Here is a 16512-nt window from a genome sequence, read left to right as displayed (position 1 = left end):
ACTAATGAGTTTTTATCTTGTAGCACGCAGTAATTAAGTTTTCAAACCATGATGACAGACGACGTGCAGCCAGACTGCTGAAATAGTCACGAAGAGTGTTTCTACCCAATCGCTTCAAATAAAAATAGAGAGAGAGAGCTCAGCGTGTGGCGCCTGTGAGGGGGATGCCGGTGAAACACACACACACACACACACACACACACAGAAGTACACACCAAACAATCCAGAGTTTGTGTAAAGGTAATCATTATATGTCTGATGAGCTCTCTGCAGCCGAGAACAAAGTGTGTTATTAGTCTCGCTGTTTTGAAGAGACGTCGCGATGAAACGGAGAAAAGTTGTTGGGAGACAAACAGTGTGAGCGACATTCTGAAGGGCGAGTTCAGCTTTAATTCTCCCTGCAGAGCGAGAGTCAGTCCGTACGTCCGCTCTCTCTTCACACACACACACACACACACACACACACACACACACACACACACACACACACACACACACACACACACACACACTGTTACATCCTCTCTGCAGCTTCACTGGAGCAGCTGTTGATTGAGTGCCTTGCTCAAGGACACCCAAGGGTCACACACACACACACACACACACACACACACACACACACACACACACACACACACACACACACACACTCTATATTCACACCACTCCTGCAATGAACTCATGAAGCCGTGACCAAATAGGAAAGGGTTTCTCCTCAAATGCGAACAGAGATGAGAGCTCCAAAGGGTGCAGGGGACTTTACATCACTGCTGTTGCTATGCAACACAGCATCTTGGAAGCGATCTAATTAGTATTAGGAGGGTAACCTGCAGAAACAAAAGGAGATACTATTGAAAATGAGAAACGCAATCAAGATAAATAGCTGTTGACCTGTTTGCTCTTGACGAAGGAGGATGAGATTATTTCCTCCTGATTGTGGAGCGAGTGTAGAGGCATGTTCAACGTGTCGATGTGTCAAATGACAGCGATGATGCTGATGTAATGTTAAGCTCGGATACAGACTCAGGTAGATTCATATGAAAGGACAAACAAGCAGGAATATATTTAAATTATATGAAAATAAAAGACTATTTGGTCAAAGATTGAGACTTTTCTATACTATCAACAGGTGGTATCAATACTACCAGCTCTGATTAAAGGCTTTTCTATATTTCTCTTAACCCTCCTTTTGTCCTCAGGTCAAGGAAGGAAAGGAGTAAGGAGGGAGGAAGGAAGGAAGGAAAGGAGTAAGGGAGGAAAGAAGGAAGGAAGGGAGGTAGGAAAAGAATAAGGAGGGAGGGCGGAAGGAAAAGAGGAAGGAAGGAAAGGAATAAGGGAGGAAAGGAGGAAGGAAAGAATAAAGGGAGGAAAGAAGGAAGGAAAAGAGGAAGGAGGGAGGGCAGAAGGAAAAGAGGAAGGAAGTAAGGAGAGAAGGAAGGAAGGAAGGAAAGGAGTAAGGAGGGAGGGCGGAAGGAAAATTGGAAGTAAGGGAGGAAAGGAATAAGGGAGGAAAGGAGGAAGGAAGGGAGGGAGGGAGAGAGTGAGGAAGGGAGCAAAGAAAGAGGGAAGGAAAGGAAGAACGAAGGAAAAATTAAGGAAGGAAGGAAAGAAGGAACAGTCAAAAGAGATGGGGTCAATTTGACCCGGGAGGACGACAGGAGGGTTAATGTCAACTAATCAGTGTAGAGCCAAACCAACAATGAATTAATCTGCAGTATTGTGTTTACTGTTTATCATAAACCTGATATATCTTATTATTCCTCTGTTAAAAACACACCAATGAGCCACACTGACTAACTTCACTAAGATTACAGTCACAGTTTGTTTATTAACGATCATGTTTTCAGTCTGTGGAGAGATGTTCTATTTATGAGTTGGACGCTACTGAGCATGTGCAGGAATATATTCAGTTTACAGAGCTTTGCTAGCTTTACATAAACAAACTCATAACCAAAGATATGAGAAATAACAACGTAGTAAACCCAACAATTAATTAATTAATTTTAGTAATAGTAAAAACATGGAAACATTAACCTTCCTGTTGTCCTCGAGTCAAGGAAGGAAAGGAGGGAGGAAAGGAGGGAGGGAGGGAGGGAGGGAGGGAGGATGGAAGGAAATGAGGGAGGGAAGGAGGAAGGAATGAGGGAGGGAAGGAGGAAGGAAGGGAGGGAAGGAGGAAAGAAGGAAGGAAAGGAGAGAGGAAGAAGGAAGGAAAGGGGGGAGGAAGGAAGGAAGAATGAAGGATACAAGGAAGGAGGGAGGGAGGGAGAAGGGAAAAGATGAAGGGAGGAAGGAAGGACAGAGGAAAGAAGGAATGGAGGAAAGAAAGGAAAGAAGGAATAAAGGGGGGGGGGAAGAGAGAAGGAGGGAGGAAGGGAGAGAAGGAGGAAAGAAGGAGGGAGAGAGGGAGGATAGAAGGGAGGAAGGAGGAAGAAGGAAGGAAAGGAGAGAGGAAGAAGGAAGGAAAGGGGGGAGGAAGGAAGGAAGAATGAAGGATAGAAGGAAGGAGGGAGGGAGGGAGAAGGGAATAGATGAAGGGAGGAAGGAAGGACAGAGGAAAGAAGGAATGGAGGAAAGAAAGGAAAGAAGGAATAAAGGGGGAGGGAGGAAGGAGAGAAGGAGGGAGGAAGGAAGGAAGGGAGGAAAGAAGGAACAGTCAAAACAGACGGGGTCAATTTGACCCGGGAGGACGACACGAACACACACACACACACACACACACACACACACACACACACACACACTAATAATAACAAATAAAAACAAATAATAAAAACTTGTTGACAGTAATAAAAATATTACTTATCCTTACATCACAGTTTATTATTGGTCTCCATGTAGAGTTTATATTCCTGTATGTTTATGTTTATGTTTATGTTTATTTGTTTATTTGTTTTCCTGTAGTTCTGGATGTCCGCAGTAGCAACCACCATGCCCATCCCATCTGGAGCCTTCATGCCCGTCTTTATTCTGGGTGAGCAAACACACTCACATCATATTTACATGCATGTGATTATTATTATTATTATTATTATTTTACTAGTTTTTGTTAAAGTTGTATGTGTTTAATTGTCTTTTTAACTTAAGTAAAAAACATGACTGATTTAATATTAATGGTAATAATAATAAACTTTCTTTATAGAGCATCTTTCATACAAGAGATGTATCTCAAAGTGCTTTTACAGAGAAAAATGAATAAATAAATCAAATAACAGCAATTAAACCATTAAAAAATTAAATTAAACAGTCTGTTAAAATAAGTTGAAATGACACTAATTATAAAAATTAAATTTATAATAAGTAAGTTTTCAGCTTTAAAGTAGAGTATTTCAATCATTTTGAAGAATAATTAAAGAAAGCTGCATTTCCTCTTTTCTTGTTTGCATTATTGTGTTTATTTAAAAACTCAGCAGTAGATGATCTGAGAGCTTATTAATAATATAAAAAAACAGAGAATTTATGATTTAAAGGTTTAAAAACAAGTAAAAGAAGCTTAAAATCTATTCTAAAGATACTGGGAGCCGATGAAGTGCAGCTAATACGCCTAAAGTCTAATTAATGTTAATGTATTAATTATTATTAATGCTTAACGCTTACACAGAATCAGTGGTGTTGTTTCATGTTTAAATATTAGTATCAGGAGCAGTTTCTAGTTCTCTTCTTCTCTTATTTTCTTGTTGGCTGTTGTGGAGCAGTGACCTTTACCAAAGCTTCACTTTCAAATATTCCTCATTAACCAGGAAATAAATAAACTCTGGATCTGCTCGGTCACGCTGGGTTTCTGTTCAGCACAAAACTTTTTAACAAGAACATTTACAGAGGAATAATATTAAAAAATAAAAGGCTGTTTATCTGGAGCTGAAACTAATTAATGTAACGCTGTTGAAATAATGAGACACATGTTGAAAATGTGTCTTTTATTACATTTAAAACAGAATAAGTGATTCATTTAGTTTAGTTTATTTTGGTAATTTTCAAATATATTCACGTTAATAAATAAAGTAAATAATCACATGTGCTTGTTTTCTTCTTCTCTTTTAGAAACATTGACAAACCCAAAAAATAGGTCTTTTGAATAGATCTCTACATATATAACATACACAGCATATTTATAATAATAATACAATAATGCACATATAATAATACACTGAAAATATAAACATATATTTCCTTATTTATATATATATGCATGGTTATATATCAGGTTCATAAACACAACAAAAATCCACTACAAAGTTAATTTATTCCTCAGGTTTATTTCTTTTAATCATCTTATTTTTAAATCTATAGATATTTATTTATTGTCATTTTATATAAAGCACAACGAAATGTTGTTTGCAGCACCAAAAAAATCAGCGTAAAAGAGAGGGGCATAAATAAAGGTTAAAGTAATAAATAATGCACGGATAAGTAACACAATAATACATAAATAATAATACAAATAAAAGTAATAAGGATAATAATAATAATAATAATAATGGTCAGGTAATTTGCATTTGTCCATCTAACTCCACAGATTGACTCCTTTAAATGATCTTAAACATTTTTGTTTTGCTTTTTTTTCTAATAATTTATTAGAATTTAAATAATCTTATTTTTAACTTTATACAGTAACTATACAGTTTTTAAAATCCGCCAAATCTCTGAAATGTGAGAGCATGTGAATATATAAATAATATTTTTATTTATAATTCTTACTGCTCTTTTCTGTACTATAAAATATGGTAATTGTTTTCTATGTGTTTCCTCAAACCTCCAAACATCAGGTAATGTATGGAAGTAATAATCAATGGTACAATATGTGTAGTTTTTTTATTTTAAAGAAGCTTAGTGAGAAACTATTCTTGCCTGTAGTAAAGAGGATGTTGCTTTTCATCTACTCTGGTTTCTCTGTCTTCACTGAGGAGGTTAATCCTTTAGGGAGAGATTTAGTTCATCAGACTTTCACCATCTGCTTTTACTAGAAACACTGAAGACTCCACGTCTGTCTGCTCCGCTGATGTTAAACACGCAGTTTAACCCTCCTGTTGTCCTTGAGTCAAGGAAGGAAGGGAGGGAGGAGGAAGGAAGAATGGAAGGGAGGAAGAAGGAAGGAAGGGAGGGAGGAAGGAGGGAGGGAGGAAGGACAGAAGGAAGGGAGGAAGGAAGGAAAGAACGAGGGAGGGAGGGAGGGAGGGAGGAAGGACAGAGGAAAGAAGGAAGGGAGGGAGGAAGGAAAGAAGGACAGAGGAAAGAAGGAAGGAAGGAAGGAGGGAGGAAAGAAGGAAGGAAGAAAGGAAGGAAAGGAGGAAGGAAGGAAGGGATGAAGGAAGGAAAGAAGGAGGAAGGAAGGAAGGAAGGAAGGAAGGAGGGAGGGAGGGAGGTAGGAAGGAAGGGAGGAAAGAGAGAGGAAGGAAAGAAAGAGAGAAGGAGGGAGGAAGCGAGGAAAGAAGGAACAGTCAAAACAGACGGGGTCAGTTTGACCCGGGAAGATGACACGAAGGTTAAAGACCAACGCAGGCTGTTTGTTGACAGTGTTCATACATAAAGCTTCACTGTTCATTCTCCTGTTCTTTATTATGACTGTCTAATCTTTATTATGAAGGTATATTCACATGTAAGGCAAGGCAGCTTCATTTATACACAATGGAAACTCAATGTGCTTTAGATTAAACAAACATTTAACTGTAAGAATTGGAAATAAGAAAAACATAAAAACGTGCAATTTGAGAAATAACAATAAAATACAATAATAGTAAAAGCATGGAAACATTAAACGTCCTGTTGTCCTCGAGTCAAGGGAGGAAGTAGGAAGGAAAGGAGGAAAGGAGGGAGGGAAGGAAGGAAGAAAAGGAGGGAGGAAGGAAGGAAAGGAGGGAGGAAGGAGGGAGGAAGGAAGGAAGGAAGGAAAGGAGGAAGGAAGGACGGAAGGAGGGAGGAAGAAGGAAGGAAAGGAGGGAGGGAGAAAGGAAAAGAGGAAGGAAAGAAGGAAGGGAGAAAGGGGGAGGGAGGAAAGAGAGAAGGAGGGAGGAAGGAAGGAAAGGAAGGAGGAAGGAAGGAAGAAAGGGGAGGGAGGAAAGAGAGAAGGTGGAAGGAAGGAAAGAAGGATGGAAGGAAGGAGGGAGAAAGGAAAGAAGGAAGTGAGGAAGGAAAGGAAGGAAAGAACGATGGAGGAAGAAAGAAGGAAAGGAGGAAGGAAGGGAGGAAGAAGGAAGGAAAGGAGGGAGGAGAAGGGAGAAGGAAGGAAAGGAGGGAGGAAGGACGGAAGGAGGGAGGAAGGACGGAAGGAAAGGAGGGAGGAAGAAGGAAGGAAAGGTGGGAGGACGGAGGGAGAAAGAAGGAAGGAAAGGTGGGAGGAAAGTAGGAACAGTCAAAACAGACGGGGTCAATTTGACCCGGGAGGACGACCCCATCCCCCACACACACACACACACTAATAATAAAAAATAAATACAATAAAAACAAAGTACAGAACAATAAAAATAGAGTGAAATAAACTACTAGAATAGAGCTTTAAATAAATATAAGGTTGCAGCAGTTTAAAAAGCTAACAGTCAGTCTGTCTTTGTTTCTGTAGGAGCTGCGTTCGGCAGGCTGGTCGGTGAGATCATGGCCACCTTGTTTCCTCATGGGATCGTGTTCGACGGCATCCTTTACCGCATTATCCCTGGAGGGTACGCAGTCATTGGTTAGTCTTCCCTTCCTCTTATTAATCCCTCCGGTCTGAGGTCCCATCATAGTTTGTCAGAGTTTAATGAATTAATCACAGAGGACGGCAGTGGAGGAGGTCGAAGCTCCACTTAATGAGTAGAGTCTCAAACTTTGCCCCTTCCATGTTGTACTGGTCTAGTAGAACATGTAGGAGTAAAGTCAAAGACCAAACAGCATCAAATGTGATTAAAGGAAAGGTTCAGAAGTTTTCCACTGTGTCTTAAAGCATCATTCCTCCTGTTCATACCATAGACTGTATATAAGAAAAGGACGTAACATCCGTGACGTCACCCATTGGTTTGTGGACTGCTGCTTGGAGGCCAATAGTATTGGATCTGAGAAGCGCCATCTTGAAAATTTCAGGTGCATGCTGGGAAAAATAAAAACAGGGATTCTACTTATATGGGCATCAGGAGGAGCATGAGGCGCCCTCCTGAACCTGTGAACCAATCAACCTGTCAATCACGACGTAGCCACGCCCTAATGCATACCCTGCTTTATCGTCACATATAAAATCAGGGAGGCCAAAATGTTCCAAATGAACATCATACTGCATTGAAGAAGGCTTTAAACTAGCGATTGAGACCATAAACACATTTTGAAAACGTTTACTGAGGTTAGAAATCAAGTGAGAAGTTGGTGAATTCTCCATTGACTTGTATAGAGACGGAAGTCCTTTTGACACCAAAACGGTCGCCCCCTGGTGGCCTTTTGATAGAATGCAGTTTTAAGTTACTTCCGTGTTGGCATCATTGCAGAGGACCGGAGCTCCCCACCTGGTGTCCACACAGTCGTTATAAAGTAGATGATCAGCTTCTATTGAGCTTCATCAGTCTGAGTTAGTCATATCAAGTGATATCTGACACATTTACAGTCTTTTTAGCATCAGATTCCCTCTTAGTGTTTCCCTGTTGAGCTGTGGTGGAAGTATAGTAACAAAAAGACTTTGCTACTAAAAACACTGTAACGTGGAAACATAGAAGATGAAGATGAAGATTTGACTCATTTGGACGACTGTAGCTTCATATTAGCTTTTAAACATATTTTTGCACATTTTTTGGATTTTATAATGTATTATTTAGGGATATTCTAATGGTCAGTATGAACAGGAGGAATAATTACAGCAAGAAAAACTGCTTTAATGTTCATCCGTTCACCTGATTATTGTTTTAAGACTGACTTTAAAAACTGTGAACTTTCCCTTTTAAATCATTTCCTTTAATAAAAAGCAGCAGAATTTAATCGATGCTGTTGCATCATTTATCCGTTCGGGCTCGGCCTCACTGTCAAGCTTCTCCTCCTCCCTCCTCTTCCTCCTCCCTGTCTCCCTCTTTCTCCTCCTTAACTGTCAGACCTCCTGCTCCCTCCAGCTCGTCAACGGCAGTCCGAGACTTCCTCTATTTCTTTCTCTGCTGTCACTTCTCTCATCTTCTTCTTCCTCCTCTCTCCTCTCCAGTTGTCACTTGGTATAAAGTTGTCCTCCCCGACTAATCTTCTTTGTCTCCTTCCTCCTCCCTCTTTCTTTATCATCCTCTCCCTCCTTCTATTCCTCCTTTTTTTCTCCATCAGAGCTCTGACAGTAAAATGTCACCACAGGTTCCCTCCACTGTCCTCACCTCAGCCACTGACCCAGAAACGTGGCCTTCCTTCCTTCCTTCCTTCATTCCTTCCTTCCTTCCTTCCTTCCTTCCTTCCTTCCTTCCTTCCTTCCTTCCTTCCTTCCTTCCTTCCTTCAATCCTCCTCCTGTTGCCCTACAAAGCCCACCCCCATCCCCTCCTCCTCTCCCTCCTTTTCTTTGTTATCCCTCTCTCCAATATTCCTCCTGTGACCTTTTTATTTGCTTCCTTTCACCTCCGACGCAACTTCTTTTTTTATCTATTTTTGCTTCAAGAATCTTTTGTGTCCTCTTCCTTTCACTGCTTTTCCCTTTTTCACTCAGCTATCCTTTCTTTTCATCCCCTCCATCCTTTCTTTTCCACCTCTCCTCCTTCTCACCCTCTGTTCTACTCATATTTAATTCTCCTTTTCCATTTTTCTTTTATTCCTCCTGCCCTTTATCTCCTGGTTTCATGCTCTATCTTTTAGCCTTTTATCCACTTTTTAAAAATTATTTCTCCTTCTTATCCCTCCATCCTGCTTCTCAACTCTCTTTTTTTCCTCCTCCTCCTCCTTTTTCATCCTCCTATGTTTTCTTCTGTCCATCATCTCCTCCTCCACCACTTTCCACTCCCCAATCACCTTTTTACCTCTCCTTCCTCCCTCTTTAACCTCCCCTCCTTCCCTTTCACCCTCCCTCTCTCTTTCCTTCCCCTTCATCATCCCATCCGTGTCTCTCTCTCTCTCCCTACAACAGGCGCGGCAGCGTTGACCGGGGCGGTGACTCACACGGTTTCCACGGCGGTGATCTGCTTCGAGCTGACAGGCCAGATCTCACACATCCTCCCCATGATGGTGGCGGTGATCTTGGCCAACATGGTGGCTCAGGGTCTGCAGCCGTCTCTCTACGACTCCATCATCCAGGTCAAGAAGCTGCCGTACCTGCCGGAGCTCGGATTCGGGCACATGAGGTCCGTACACGCCTGGAATTAGCATATGAGGGAGAGAAAGGAGATGTTTGGTTTTTTTCTTTTATCACCTTTCCATCTCAGCAACTTTCACCTGATGTCCTGCATGAGTGCAACAAGTAGGGGAGTGATGATACACGCAGCTCACGAGACGAGACGAGACAAGATTTTAACACTATTTTTAAGAAAACTTCAATGATGAAATATATGACTGGGAAAATAGTTTTTATTTGACTGAAAATCACAAAATGCAAAACAATGCAGCTTCATTCTGAAATGTTTTAACTAATCATCTTTTAATGAATGTCACTTCTGCTTTCTAAATATGAATTATAATATGCAGTAAGCAATATGCAAACACTGTAAAAGTTTTCCTCCCCATAGAGATAGATATTTTATAGATAGATCATTTTGGTATTTATATGAATAACAATCACAAATACCAGAAAGTCTATTATAAAGAATAGAAACAATCCTAGTATATAAATATAAATGAGATAAGAGTCCAATTATCACAAATTAAAACATATTGCTGATAAAAAAAAACACAATAAAAGTAAATTGCACAAATCTCATGTCACAAAAATACAACAACATACATATAAAGTGTGTTTTAGTTTGGTAGCGTGACTCATTTTACTGTTTGCATCATTATGCTCCCCTAGCTGCTCCTCCTACCTCCTCCTACCTCAGGCTTTCAGTGTAGAGACCTGAGGTCAACCTACCGCTGCTCCTCTCCTCATCTGCTGCTTGCTGACTGTGAAATCTCTCTCAGCATGTAGAAGCTGTAGTTCACAAACTAGAACGAGGTTAATAATCCACATAGTGACGCTATAAAAAGGAGACGTGACGTGCAAATGAGCGATAGAAAAAACTGATTGTCTTTTTTTTTTTATTGCTTCATTAGACGGCATTCACCTCCATGAGAAATATCGTCACATGTTCAGTCTCATTGCACAATACTTCCTACATCCCCCTTTCTTCCCTCCTTCTTTCCTTCCCTCCTTCCTTTCCTTCCTTCCTTCCTTCTTTCCTTCCTCCCTTCCTTCTTTTCTCCCTCCCTCCTTCTCTCTTTCTTTCCTCCCTCCTTCCTTCCTTCCTCCTTTCCTTCCTTCTTCCTTCCTTCTTCCTTCCTTCCTTCCTTCCCTCCTCCCTCCTTTCCTTCCTTCTTCCTTCCTTCCCTCCCTCCATTTCCCTCGATGAGAAATATCGTCACATGTTCAGTCTCGTTGCACAATACTTCCTCCATCCCCCTTTCTTCCCTCCTTCTTTCCTTCCCTCCTTCCTTTCCTTCCTCCCTTCCTTCTTTCCTTCCTCCCTTCCTTCTTTTCTCCCTCCTTCTCTCTTCCTTCCCTCCTTCCATCCTTCCTCCCTCCTTCCTTCCTCCCTCCTTTCCTTCCTTCTTCCTCCCTCCTTTCCTTCCTTCCCTCCCTCCATTTCCCTCGATGAGATATATCGTCACATGTTCAGTCTCGTGGCTAAATATCTCATCAGACGTCTAGCAACAAGCAAACTAATGCCTCCTGTTTTAATACAGAAAATTACCTCTCTGGAATCTAATGCAGCAGACAGAGGAGAGATAATCAGCACAGAGAGAGGTCTCTACTCTAAATGTTTCACTGTGTCTAACGGCTGTTTTTAACCTTGTGACTGTGTGCAGATAAAAAAACATTAAAGGAGAAACATTTATAAGAAACAGAAAATTAGGTGCGATGTCAAGAAGCAAAAGAAAATGACAGTGGAGAGGTGCAGAGTGAGTTTAGCAGGAAAAGTTCAAGCAGAGTATTTGTGTTTACAGATAATGATGAAAGATTAATTGCTTGTACGGTGATAATGTTGAAGGTGTGATTATGTGTTTATTTCTTTAAAAAAATAAAAGTCCAGTTTCTGAGACAGAGATTAACCCTCCTGCTGTCCCTCAGGTCAAGGAAGGACAGGAGGAAGGGAGGAGGAAGGAAGGAAGGAAGGAAGGAAAAGGAGTAAGGGAGGAAAGAAGGAAGTAAAGGAGTAAGGAGGGCAGAAGGAAAAGAGGAAGGAAGTAAAGGAGTAAGGGAGGAAAGAAGGAAGGAAGGAAAAGGAATAAGGAGGGAGGGCGGAAGGAAAAGAGGAAGGAAGTAAAGGAGTAAGGAGGGAGGAAGGAAGGAAAGGAGTAAGGGGAGGAAAGAAGGAAGGGAGGAAGGAAGGAATGAGGAAGGAGGAGGGCGGAAGGAAAAGAGGAAGGAAGGAAAGGAGGGAGGAAGGAAGGAATGAGGAAGGAAGGAAGAAAGGAAAAGAGTAAGGAGGGAGGCGGAAGGAAAAGAGGAAGGAAGTAAGGGAGTAAGGAGGGAGGAAGGAAGGAAGGAAAGGAGTAAGGGAGGAAGGAAGGAATAAGAAAGGGAGGAAGGAAGGAAGGAAAAGAGTAAGGAGGGAGGGCGGAAGGAAAAGAGGAAGGAAGTAAGGAGAGAAGGAAGGGAGGGAAGGAGAGAGGGAGGAAGGGAGCAAATAAAGAGGGAAGGAGGGGAAGAACAAAGGAAAAATTAAGGAAGAAGGAAGGAAGGAAAGAAGGAACAGTCAAAAGAGACGGGGTCAGTTTGACCCGGGAGGACGACAGGAGGGTTAAGACTAAAAACAAGAGTCAACTCTACTCTGACACTTAGACTTAATCCCTTAATTCTTTATAAGTGTTTTTAGTCCTTTATCACAGACGCAGCTTCTCTGTTTCACAGCCAGTACAACATCTTTGTGGAAGACATCATGGTGAGGAAGGTGAAGTTCATGTCCTCTGAGTCCACCTACAGAGAAGTCAAACTGCTACTAGACTCGTCCTCACTTAAATCCATCCCGCTCGTTGATTCAAAAGGTAAACAAAACAAAAAAAAAGGTTTTTTCTGATTTTAACCTTTGTGTCGTCTTCCCAGGTCAAATTAACCCCGTCTGTTTTGACTGTTCCTTCTTTCCCTTCCTCCCTTCCATCTGTACTTCCTCCATCCCACTTTCTTCCCTCCTTCTTTCCTTCCCTCCTTCCTTTCCTCCCTGCCTTCTTTCCTCCCTCCCTCCTCTCTTTCTTTCCTCTGTCCTTCTTTCCTTCCTTCTTCTTTTCATTCTCCCTCCCTCCTTCCTTCCTTCCTTCCTCCCTCCCTCCCTCCTTCCTTCCCTCCTTCCCTTCCGTCCTCCCTCCTTTCCTTCCTTCTTCCTTCCTTCCTCCCTCCCTCCCTCCTTCCTTCTTTCCTCCCTCCTTCCTTCTTCCCTGCCTTCCTTCCTTTCTTCCTTCCTCCCTCCTTTCCTTCTTCCTTCCCTCCTTCCTTCCTCCCTCCTTTCCTTCTTTCTTCCTCCTTCCCTTTCTTCCTTCTTTCCTGCTTCCTTCCTCCCTTCCTCCTTTCCTTCTTCCTTCCCTCCTTCCATCCTCCCTCCTTTCCTTCCTTCTTCCTTCCTCCCTCCTTACTCCTTTCTTCCTTCCTTCCTTCCTTCCTCCCTCCTTTCCTTCTTCCTCCCCCTCCTTCCTTCCCTCCCTCCTTCCTCCCTCCTTTCCTTCTTTCTTCCTCCCTCCCTTTCTTCCTTCCCTCCTGCTTCCTTCCTCTTTTCCTTCCTTCTTCCTCCCTCCCTTTCTTCCTTCCTTCCCTTCCTTCCTCTTTTCCTTTCTCCCTCCCTCCCTCCTTCCTCCCTTTCTTCCTTCCCTTCTTCCTTCCTTCTTCCTCCCTTCCTCCTTTCCTTCCTTCCTTGACTCGAGGACAACAGGAGGGTTAATCTTAATATAATCCATTCAACTTCCTGTCTAAAGGTCCTAGAAAATGAGAATGTGTGGTTACTTCATGTCCATGATGCAGAGAAAAAGACGTTTAAATACTAAAATAATGTTTTTATCACACTATTAATAAAATAATGCCAATAAGCATCAAACTGATGATTTCTCCTCCTGCTTCCAGACTCTATGATCCTATTGGGCAGCATTGAGAGGTTGGAGCTGCTGGCTCTCTGTGATTGGTGGTTGTCTCCCCAACGGCGGCTCCTGATGCAGGTGAGGACGATCTGAGGCTGCTCTGTTTAAGAGATAGTTTATTATAACGTGTATTTTTATTATTGTGTTATCAGTCAGTATTCAGTCATCATTGGATCCTTTATTTACTGGACTGTCCTTATTGTTTACACACTCAGGAGTCTTTATCTTCCACTTCCCTCAGCTTTTAAATAAGTATTTAGTGTTGAAGAAGCTTCATGAAGTTAAAGAAGTTTAACCCTCCTGTTGTCCTCGAGTCAAGGAAGGAAGAGAGGGAGGAAACGAGGAAAAAGGAAGGAAAGGAGGGAGGAAGGAAGGAAGGAAAGGAGGAAGGAAGGGAGGAAAGGCGCATGGAAATAAGGAAAGAAGGAAGGAAGAAAAGGATGGAAGGAATGAAGGAAGGAGGGAGGGAGGGAGAAAGGAAAAGAGGTAGGGAGGAAGGAAGGAAGGTAGGACGGAGGGAGGAAAAGAGGAAGGGAGGAAGGAAGGAAAGAAGGGAGGAAATAAGGAAGGAAAGGAGGGAGGAAGGAAGGAAAAGAGGGAAGGAAGGAAAGAAGGAAGGAGGGAGGGAGGGAGAAAGGAAAAGAGGTAGGGAGGAAAGAAGGACAGAGGAAAGAAGGAAGGAAGGTAGGACGGAGGGAGGAAAAAAGGAAAAGAAGAAGGTAGGAAAGAAGGACAGAGGAAGAAGGAAGAGAGGAAGGAAAGAAGTAGGGAAGGAAAGAAGGAGGGAGGGAGGAAGGACAGAAGGAAGGAAGAAAGGGAGGAAGGAAGGACAGAAGGAAGGAAGAAAGGGAGGAAGGAAGGAAGGACAGAAGGAACAGTCAAAAACAGATGGGGTCAATTTGACCCGGGAGAACGACAGGAAGGTTAATCAGAGTTTTGAGCTTTCAGACGGATTATTATATTATTTCTTTCTCATACTACTGAATATGGAACATTATGTAACTTTGGTAAACACAGTAACTAAAGCCAGTTACACTGAACATGAGATGATTTTAAAAATATTAATGTCACCAACAGATTAAACAAAAACAAGCATGCTGACTTAAAAATAAGTGTCAATATTAGGATTGACTTCATTATTAACCTGAATATGTCAACGGGTCATGTTTAATTCACATGGTGATTAAAGCAGAACATCACACAGCTGCAGCACCTCTCTTGTTTCCATGGAGAGAGACCGACTGCGGTGCCAAGAAGTAAAATACAAGCCACAGGTGTCTCAATGTTTCAATAAAATCCTCTGGAAATTAAATTATGCACTTTCACAAACATCCTTCATTGGAATGAGCAGAAAAATGGAAATGATGTATTTAAAAAAAGCAGCTGCTGCAGTCTGCAGGCAAAGAGAAAAGAAGAGACATCAAATCACTAGGCAAAAATGTGCAGAGAAGCAACGATTAATTGATTAGTCGCCAACATTTTAATTAATCTGCAACTATTTTCATAATGCATTCATCATTTTATGTCATTTTTTAAGAAGAAAATTGCCAAATTCTGTGATTCCAGCTTCTCAAATGCAAATATTTATTCATCTATTATAGTAATGTGAATATATTTGAGGTGTGGACTGGGATAAACTACACATTTGAAGACGTTATCTTTGATTTTGGCAAACAGTAATCAACATTTTTCACAATTTTCTGACATTTTATGGACCGAATAACATAAAAAGATGAATTACTATTGAAAATAATCGTTAGCTGCAGCCCTAAAAATGTGCACAAGCTTTTTCCACACTGAATTCAGGTCTGTATTAATCTATTTACCTGGATTTGGATTCAGGGTCCCAGCCTCCAGGATCAGAACCAGTCTCAGAAACACAGCTGGGAATCCTTCGCCTTCGTCGATGAGGAAGAAGAGGAGGACGGAGAGAAGGTGAGGCTCTTTAATCTCAACTATTTTAATTATATAACAACTTTTAGTTCCAGTAAAGTTAATGAAGTCGTCTTCTGCAGGGCAGTCCGGTGCAGGAGGAGAGGAACGGCCCGCTGCCTGCTCCAAAACCTCAGGAGCCATCTTTGAACCACACTGCTGCTGTTCCTGGTGAGCAGGGAGGTGAGTCCTGTCTAATATTCATACAGTATATCTAAACATCTATATATAATTACCTTCCTCATGCATGTTTCCAGGAGATAGAGCTGAGACAGGAATGAATAGATTACAGTAGAATAAGTAGGATGTTATAAAAGCAAATTTCCCTTCACTGAAGAGGATTATTACCATCTCTGAGCTCCTTTAACTGTCTCTTCTTCTTCTTCTTTCTTTAGCTCTGTTACACATGTGAAGTTTTGTTTGTGACATAGAAAACGAGTCCGAGCAGCGAACGCCTCGCGGGGCTTGTCACAGTAATATTGATTCTTTCAGACAAGTTTTTGCTCACTAGGAAGATGTAATTGGATTTATTCTTTTTCTCTCTCGTCTCCTCGACTTCTCCTCCGATAATATAAAAAAAAACATGCCAACTGATGTGACTAAGCTCTGAGTCAGATGGTAGATGAAGCTTCAGGTTCTCATATGTGTTAAATACATTCATGTATTTAAAGAAGGTGACGAATGTAGTTAGTGTCCTCAGCAGTGAAGGTTTGATGGTCTCAGAGTCTCACATACACTGTTTGTTAGAGAATTGGGAAACCATTAATCGTTAACAACGACCAACTGTTCTTCCTTTTTATTTAACCTTTGTGTCGTCCTCCGGGTCAAATTGACCCCGTCTGTTTTGACTGTTCCTTCCTCTCTCTTTCCTCCCTTCCTTCTTTCCTTCCTTCCTTCCTTCCTTGCTTCTGTCCTTCCTTCCTCTTTCCTTTCCTTTCTTCCTTCCTTCCCTCCCTTCTTTCCTTCCTTCTTCCTCCCTTCCTTCCTCCCTCCCGCCTTCTTTCCTTCCCTCCTTCTTTCCTTCCTTCCTTCCTTTCCTTCCTCCCTTCCTCCCTCCTTCCTTCTCTCTTTCTTTCCTCCCCCTACCTTCCACCCTTCCTTATTTCCTCTGTCCTTTCTCCCTTCCTTCTTCCTTTCCTTTCTTCCTCCCTCCTTTCCTTTCTCCTTCCTTCCTTCCTTCCTTCCTTCCTTTTTCCTCATTTCCTTCCTTCCTTCCTCCTTTCCTTTGTTCTTCCTCCCTTCCATCCTTCCTTCTTCCCTCCCACCCTTCCTTCCTTGACTCGAGGACAACAGGAGGGTTAAAGTTATTTTAACAGTGGAGCAGAAATGGACTTATTGCTGCTGCTTCATTTTATACTCTGAAGTTGGAATTTCGGAGTTCCCAGATGGAAAATTTCACTGAATGTTGG

At 41.8% G+C, this 16512-nt stretch overlaps 1 protein-coding gene across 1 annotated transcript in view; it reads left to right on the top strand.

The window, feature by feature from the left end:
• LOC133996887 (chloride channel protein 1-like) overlaps nt 1-16512 on the top strand; it is a 78135-nt gene that overhangs the window by 28921 nt on the left and 32702 nt on the right. The window contains 6 exon segments of the mRNA XM_062436403.1: nt 2905-2974; nt 6557-6667; nt 9045-9258; nt 11961-12094; nt 13158-13249; nt 15014-15106. Coding sequence (XP_062292387.1) covers nt 2905-2974; nt 6557-6667; nt 9045-9258; nt 11961-12094; nt 13158-13249; nt 15014-15106 — 714 coding nt within the window.

The sequence above is a fragment of the Scomber scombrus genome, chromosome 16, assembly GCF_963691925.1.
Source record: "Scomber scombrus chromosome 16, fScoSco1.1, whole genome shotgun sequence".
Taxonomy (NCBI): domain Eukaryota; kingdom Metazoa; phylum Chordata; class Actinopteri; order Scombriformes; family Scombridae; genus Scomber; species Scomber scombrus.
Note: the sequence above shows the minus strand (reverse complement) of the source record. Positions and strands in the feature narration are given on the sequence as shown.